This window comes from Pinus tabuliformis, chromosome 8 (genome assembly GCF_031772625.1).
Source record: "Pinus tabuliformis cultivar Carrire ecotype Pingquan chromosome 8, CPIR1, whole genome shotgun sequence".
NCBI classification, from domain to species: domain Eukaryota; kingdom Viridiplantae; phylum Streptophyta; class Pinopsida; order Pinales; family Pinaceae; genus Pinus; species Pinus tabuliformis.
Window position 1 is genome coordinate 1,341,828,356 of NC_142294.1, and position 8,552 is coordinate 1,341,836,907.

Below are 8,552 nucleotides of genomic sequence, written 5' to 3' on the forward strand. Positions count from 1 at the left end.
TGTTGTCTCTAGCTCACAATATTCCTGGGTTGGGAGTCCAATCTGCAAATTCAAAATCCACATCCATATCATTAATTACACCCCTTTCTCCTGTAGTTTTTTCTTCCACCCAATCAGTTTTCCCCTAAATGTGTTGAGGAGCCTATTCATGATATATTTGGCTCAACTCCCTAGCTTGTGCCCTCATAAAAACATCCATGGATCCTACGTGGGCTCCTTGATATCCTATCGACCTTAATCTACCTATGTGACCAGAGTGAAGCATGCCACCATGGAATTTTAATTAAACTCAAATCAAGGAATGACCTTGGTGTGAAGTCATTAGATGGATAACATACTAGGTGAGGGTCCAACAAATAATTGGGAATAGATGGAGGAAAATTGATGGAAGGTACATGAGGATTGATGGAGATAAAATGTGAAATAACATGTGTGGAAAATGGATCTTCAGAGGTGGGGGAGAAGAACAATGGGAAATAATCAAAAGATCAACAACGCAGAGAGTTGAAGAACCAAATAAAAAGAACATTTAGACACAAAAAATTCTCCATTGCATGAAAAGTAGAGGCAACATCATATTTTCTTAAAGTGAAATCATTCACCCACATTGTGGTCTCAATTATAGTGAAACCGAAAATGTATTGGTTTCGCTAGGCATCAAGGACAACCAATTGTTTTTTCCATAATATCCACCTCAAGAACCATATCAACCACGTGATCTCTATTTACTTAATTCTATGTGATGATAACACCTACCTTCTACTCATTACCATGTGGAGTTAATGAGGGTGACCTTGTGCTATCCTTTTAGGAATTCACTTCCCTATTCACCACATCCAAGGAGCATTCCATTATATCTAATAAAATTGTTATTATCAATATAATTTTGTCTCTTTATGTTTAATAGAAAAAAGTCACAACAAAATGTTAAAAAACATTATTAATAATACAACTGCTTTAAGAGACACAAACCCTAAAATAAGACTCATACAAGGTTATTTTAATAAAGTTAGAGAAATTTTTGTGCTTTATTTAATTTTTCAATAATATTATTTAATATTTTATTAATAATTTTATTTTGAAGTGTTTTTAATTAATTTAATATAAAATTACTATTCTATTATTTTTGGGATAGGATTAAAGATTATAATGATGATACTCAGAGGTGCTTTCTAATTTAGTATCACAAATATTATCAATGTTAATATATATATATATATATATATATATATATATATATATATAAAGAAATTCAGTTTTAAAATAAATAAATACAAATTAGAAGTGATTTTTTGTTTGTTTGTATTAGAATGAGAAATTGAAAATTTTGTTTAAATAAATAAAGACAAAATTTACACTACAAATTTTATTTTTTCCATAATTAATAAATTTAAGTTTAAAATGAATTTAGATTAATATAACTTTAAAATGATAAAATTATTAATAAATCAATCAATTTCTACATTATGATATTTTTTTTACAAGTAAATCACACTTTCCACATTATAATTTTCATTTCACCAGAATTAAACCTTGTTCAAAGATGTAAAAAACACTTAACTTTCCACTATTAAATCTGACTTTTTAAACATATTATATTAAAATTTAAACAATTTTTAAGCTGTTATTTAATTATTACATTCTCATATATTTATTTTATTCATCAATTATTATATATTTATTTTTAATTTCTCATACAAATATATGTTAATTTCATACAAATATATGTTAATTTCCATGCTTTGATTCAAGTACGATGTAAATGTAAATCCAAATCTAGTTAACAAAAACATGAGTCAGACTCCATAGAAAAGCACAAAGTATGACTGCACAATAGGATTGGAATTTGACAGTCAAATATTCTAATTTGAAACTATAAAAACCTAAGTCTTTTTTCAAATTCCAAGCCTGATGCACACCCATTGGTGTAGATTTCAAAGCCATGTTAACTCTTTCTTGTAAAAATGCTTTTAAACATTTTTCCTTCACAAGAGCAAAAATGTAGCTCATAGTGTTATATGGAAATGCAACAAAACATGTAGTGTTCTATGAAAATTCTGACAGTTTTACTACTTAACAGCAAAATGCAGATCATATGTTCAACAAATGCAGTTCATGGTGTTTTTGGAAAATCCAAGTATATTTAAGACAACTATCAAAACCAAAATACAAATTTATGACGGACAACTTCCAAACCATCCCAGCAATGCATGAATGAACAGTCCACGGTCGGGCCATAACACATCCTTCCTGAAATCAAATAAACTAATGAAGTGCAGTAGTACTCCAACAGCCACGTCATCATATGTGGAAGCAAAACCCCGGAGTGCCTGCCTATCGAATTTCGCTTCTACACAAAGATTCTTGATGCGATAATATTGATTAAGCCCACGATGAACATACTGCTCAGGCTGAAGGTCACCATCGATCCATCGCTGGCAGAGCCAGTTGGCTTCACAGGGTTACCCGACGGAGACAGCACCCCACCTGACGTGGCAGGGGCCTTAGCTGGAGAAATTACTCCGCCATCAGTGGCCGGAGCAAGAGCCGGTGAATCAACGGAACTGGCGGGCGACTGAGCCATTACTTTAAGCGCAGGACCCGGAGATGAATGGGTCGCTTTAGGAGCTGCAGCATGAGATGAATGGGCGGATTTAGGAGCCGCAGCGTGAGATGAATGGGCGGGCTTAGGAGCCGCAGCAGGAGATGAATGGGCGGACTTAGGAGCCGCCGCAGGGCTGGAAGCTGAAACCAATCAAAAATTACACTTTAATTCTATCCGTGTTAGAAGTAACGGGCAGTGAAAATTGGGCTATTTGCTCATATATCACATTATTTTGCTTATAACAATAACAAAAAAATATTATTAATATCACATTATTTTTCTTATAACACTAACAAAAAATATTATTATGAATATTATTATTATGGATTACAAATGTCTAAAATCTAATAATGACGAGATTTTAATATATATAAATTTAGTGTAAAAAATTCATAACAGGAGTAGGAACTGGAACACTTGTTCTGCTTTCTAAACAAGATCAAATAACAACTGAAATGAGCAATTAGAATTTTGCGAAAAAATAGTTGAAACAGTATATGTACTTTTGTCAAGCTTAGTAAGAAGAATAGAAAGCAAGATCAAATAACAACTGAAATGAGCAATTAGAATTTTGCGAAAAAATAGTTGAAACAGTATATGTACTTTTGTCAAGCTTAGTAAGAAGACATTCTTGCTAGTAAACATCCATGGTTTGGTTTTGTTCATTTTTTTCCTAATTATTTTTAATTTTTAATTTTTAAGTACTAAGGAAACCCAGTTTATAGAAACCATACATAAAACTTTTTTCAGGATTTTTCAACATAATCATGTCATGCCACTGGAAACCCTAGTAAAAAGATTATCATTAATCTCTCCTAACTATTAGGGTTTTATAGAAATGAGAAATTAGAATTTTGCGAAAAAATAGTTGAAACAGTATATGTACTTTTGTCAAGCTTAGTAAGAAGACATTGTTGCTCGTAAACATCCATGGTTTGGTTTTCTGTTCATTTTTTTCCTCATTATTTTTAATTTTTAATTTTTAAGTACTAAGGAAACCTAGTTTATAGAAACCATACATAAAACTTTTTTCAGGATTTTTCAACATAATCATGTCATGCCACTAGAAACCCTAGTAAAAAGATTATCATTAAACTCTCCTAACTATTAGGGTGAAAAGATTATCATTAAACCCTCCCAACCACAAAAAATATACATCATTGACAAATTATTTTGAATTTTTAATAATTCTTATAATTTTAATAATATAATGATTTAAAAATACAATTCAATAGCAATATCCACAAGTACCTCTTTCCTCCAAAACAATTTCATCTTTTCAAACCTTAAATCTAATATCGTTTCTTTATTTTAAAACTCATTTATGTAAAACCTTTCTTTTATAAACAAAAATACCTATTTAGAAAACACATGTTTACATTTTTTTAATTTATATTTTCTATAAAATTAAATCACTTTCACAAATCTTCTGGTTTTCCTAGGCTTTCTAAGTCTTTGAAAATAAAAATGAAATTGGAAGAATTTTTTTTTTTCAATTTCACTATTACTTTAGATTTGCTTTCCTTCTCCTTTCTTTCTGCATGAAGGCCACCCTCAGCTATCTGTTTGTTTGTGTTTCTTTCCTCCAAAACAATTTCATCTTTTCAAACCTTAAATCTAATATCGTTTCTTTATTTTAAAACTCACTTCTATAAAACCTTTCTTTTATAAACAAAAATACCTATTTAGGAAACACATGTTTACATTTTTTTAATTTATATTTTCTATAAAATTAAATCACTTTCACAAATCTTCTGGTTTTCCTAGGCTTTCTAAGTCTTTGAAAATAAAAAAGAAATTGGAAGAATTTTTATTTTTTTTCAATTTCACTATTACTTTGGATTTTCTTTCCTTCTCCTTTTGTTTTGCATGAAGGCCACCCTCAGCTATCTGTTTGTTTGTGTTTAGAGTTGTATGCTAGCTAACCAAAAATTATGTAGTAGAAGTATTTGAATTATGTTTTTGATGGTAAAAATAGATTCAGTACCATCAAAAGCCTCCAAAAAAAAATCCAAAATATTAAAGATTGAAAACCATAATTAAAACTTAGATAAATTCCTACCAAATTTTATCAAAATATAATCAGAATTTCCTTAATTTATAGACAAAAAACAATCTGATTACACTACAACAAACCTTATAATCACCCATTAATTTACACATAAAAAATTCTAAGCGATATATAAACAAAAAAAAAAATGAAAGTCAGTGGAGCAAACCAAGAAGACATATTTAACAACCTTAATATAAAAGCATAGAGGGAATTATTATAAGAAAACCAAATCTCAATTTACCCGGTGATAATTTGCATTGGGAGAGTAGTGGAGTAGAAACTCGGCAGGCGCCTGGCAGATTTACAGCCCGAGCTTGGTTGAGTGGGAGAGGAATGTTGTTGACAGGAAAGCCCAGGAGATTGGCGGTCATGTTGGTGGTAAATAGCGGGCACAGACAGATGGAACTCTGGTTGGCGATGGAGGTAACGGCGTTGCAGCAGCTCATCGTAGGGACACTCGGTCCTACCAAGTAATTCAAGCACGGCGCCAAAGACGCCAGAGCAGCAGTACATGGCGTCGAAGAAGAACCAGGAGGAGGAGGGAACTGAGCTTCCACCGCTGCCATGGCGACGAGTACGAGTGCCAATGCCAGGACCTTGGCCATTTTATCAATCGTAATTAATTTCAATCGCAGGCAAGGCAGAAAAAATACGCTGCTAGGTTATATTAATGCAGAGAGAGATTAAGGAAGGAAAAAATTTAGAAAATGCAAGGGGCTAGGGAGTGCTTGAGGGGATGAGCATGAAAGGTTTGTTTATAAAGGCAGATGCCGAGTGCCAACACAGCGAAAGAAGGAAAAGAAAGGCAGCTATAGATAGATAGAGTATTGGTGGTGATCTGTTCACCCAACTTTCTACTGGATCGCCCAACTCCAACGCTTGTTAACATTTTCATAGCAGTTTACCAATTATTTGAATGTTCCATTGTCGTGTATCTGTTTCTGTGTTCGTTCGATCCGTCAAAAATTGTTTCCTTAGCCAGTCAACTGTCTTGTCCGCAATTAACTGCCCACCCTAAATTTATTTGATAAATCATGTTCCATTGGATCGAAAAGTTGGAAAGTCCGCAGATAAAAGAGAAAACCTAAAACGTTAATGGCGATCAGAACAACTAAACATAAGCTACACAATCCGGCCATCGGATAATAGTATTGGGAATTCCTAGAGCATTTGATTATGTAGAAATGACCCTAAAACTTATGATTTCAATAAAAACAAGTAAAAGAAATTGAAAATCTTCGTTACTTCTTGTGCAAAATAGCGGCCCCTGTAATTTGAAATAAGCTCTTTCTAGTTGGTGGAGTTTGTTTTGACTATCATATTATATAAAAGCGGAGCAATTATATAATATTTCAGTGCCTGTAAGCTCTTTCTAGTTGGTGGAGTTTGTTTTGACTATCATATTATATAAAAGCGGAGCAATTATATAATATTTCAGTGCCTGTTACGTGAGGACATTCAGAGAAACAGTATTCAACTTACAATGTCGACCACACGCGAACTACAGCTAATTTCCTCTATGTTACGGTGGAGATCACAACAACTAAGCCCTCATATGAGTAATTCCATCTATCCATTATAGGTTATACACAGTGAAAATAGCTCGCATTACGACAAAGCATTTAATATCCGTACTTTACATAAATGCTATAAGCAAGAACCTCTGATTCTCCAAATAATCCCAAATCTCCTACCATTGAAGTTAAGATTGCGAATGTGAAATAAAATTTAAAGACGAAATGAAATGAATGTAAAAGTTGCAGGTTATTAAAGTGAAATGAATGTAAAAGTTGCAGGTTATTAAAGTGAAATAAAATGTCAAAAATAATTTTTATAAATTAATAAAATGAATAGAATAGTGAGAGGGTTTGGAGTATCTTTTAAAATTGATTTTGTTTGGTTAAGAGTTTGTTTTTTCAATTTAAAGAAATAGATTAAGGACCTAATATCTAGAGACATTCCAGAGCGAAAGTCTGCCCCCTTATGGATCACCAAAGGGTTATTCTAGGTGGCGTGGTTTTCCTCGAATAAGGGTGATGAAAAAGCTTGCATGATTAGCAGGTAGGTGGCATGGTTTTCCTTGAATAAGAGTGATGAGTCAGTGCGGATAACATCTAGAGATCGCTGTCTTCACTACTCTTTTGACCACTGAATTAGGATAAGTTTTCCCACCACTGTGAGAATTTTGAAAGGTCACATTTTTTATATTGAAATATTTTATTTAGGATAGATATTTAAATTTATTTATTTATTTATTTTAGATATTAGTAGTTTAAATTTATAAATTATTGTGAAATATTATTTATTAAGATGTAAATATATTTTTTAATTTTATATTTTAAAAGATGTTTGTAGCTTTATAGATTTGAAACCTTCATTAAATTAGGTTCACACCTTAAAAAAAATTGATTTCTATTAACATGAATACATTCAAAGTTAATATGGTTCTATGTTCATTTCACTCATAAATAATTACATAATCTCTCCCTATATATAATCATTTGAAATTTAGTTGCTTTTCAATTGATAAGAGTAAAGGATTAATGCCCTTTTTTTTCTTTTTTCTTCTTATTTCATAATGAGATGATTTGTAAATGATAAACATTATTTGTATACATATAAGAATAGATCTATTTCAATTATGGATCTACTAAGTAATAAGAGGGATTAAATCTCCTTTTAAATGTAGAATTTGAAGAAAAGTTTGCACCTAAAAAAATCTTACATTTTCACTTTTCACAAAAATATTAATAACACACACACACACACACATATATATGCACACAAATTAGCTATTGCTCGAGCTTTATATACAATAAAGGACATGGTTTGAGTGGTTTCATGGAAGGACAACTTTTTGAAGCTCAAAAGTAGGGGTAACATAACTCTTATAGCCCTTGAGACTCATAAATGTTATTAATATATTTTTGTTTAATGTTATAAATATATTTTTTTGTCATTAATATATTTTTGTTTTAATTGTTATATGTCAAGTGAACATAAAATGTATTACACATCATGTAGTATTCATGATATTATTTTTACATATCATTTGTCAAAGCCATATTAAGTTGTGAAGAAATTACATATCTTCCTTACACTAAAAAGGTAAATAAACTTTGGTGTAAAATAAAGGTGAAAATTCAAGTATTTTATTTATGGTCAACACTGAATTTTTTATTAGTATTTTTTAATTTGCTAATGTTAGTATTATTTTATTATTTTTAAATGCAATGTTACATGACAACATCTCCCTCATACCGGGCTAGAAAATGTCTATCAGTGCAATAATTTGTATGTTTAAAATTAATTTTATTGTTTGAAATTTACTTACTTTCCTCATTTGGTTGAAAGTGTAAAGAATATTATCAAGAAGGATCAATTTCAATGGACGTGCCTAATAGTGCAATAATTTGTATGTTTAAAATTAATTTTATTATTTGAAATTTACTTACTTTCCTCATTCGGTTGAAATTATAGAGAATATAATTTGTATGTTTAAAATTAATTTTATTATTTGAAATTTACTTACTTTCCTCATTCGGCTGAAATTATAGAGAATATAATTTGTATGTTTAAAATTAATTTTATTATTTGAAATTTACTTACTTTCCTCATTCGGTTGAAATTATAGAGAATATTATCAAGAAGGATCAATTTCAACGGATATTTTCAATGTCAATCTATAGTGACACAATTTGTAGATAATCAAAATTATGTATGTGTCTAAGATGAATTTTCTTATCTTAAATTTACCCAGATTCCTTACCTTGCCGAGAACATAGACAATATTAATCAAAAGTATACTTTAAGAGTTACATGAGCAATAAATTGAATAGAAAAAGAGTAATAATGTTGAATGATGAAAATTGTACACCAAAATTAATGCATTGA

At 30.7% G+C, this 8,552-nt stretch overlaps 1 protein-coding gene across 1 annotated transcript; it reads right to left on the minus strand.

Annotated features, from left to right (window-relative positions):
• Positions 1 to 1,913: 1,913 nt before the first annotated feature.
• LOC149240433 (uncharacterized) lies at positions 1,914 to 5,401 on the minus strand. The gene is made up of 2 exons (XM_089367295.1): positions 4,900 to 5,401; positions 1,914 to 2,745 (listed from the first exon to the last, which is right to left on the minus strand). The coding sequence occupies exons 1-2, from the start codon at positions 5,261 to 5,263 to the stop codon at positions 2,351 to 2,353; spliced, it is 759 nt and encodes a 252-aa protein (XP_089223421.1). The 5' UTR covers positions 5,264 to 5,401; the 3' UTR covers positions 1,914 to 2,350.
• Positions 5,402 to 8,552: the final 3,151 nt, after the last annotated feature.

What these genes read in the sequence shown, in the direction of transcription:
- LOC149240433 (XM_089367295.1), bottom strand. Translation starts at nt 5,263, where the DNA reads ATGGCCAAGGTCCTGGCATTGGCACTCGTACTCGTCGCCATGGCAGCG. An exon ending in CCAATGCAAATTATCACCGG is followed by an intron (nt 2,746 to 4,899) that starts GTAAATTGAGAT and finishes GATTGGTTTCAG; the next exon opens with CTTCCAGCCCTGCGGCGGCT.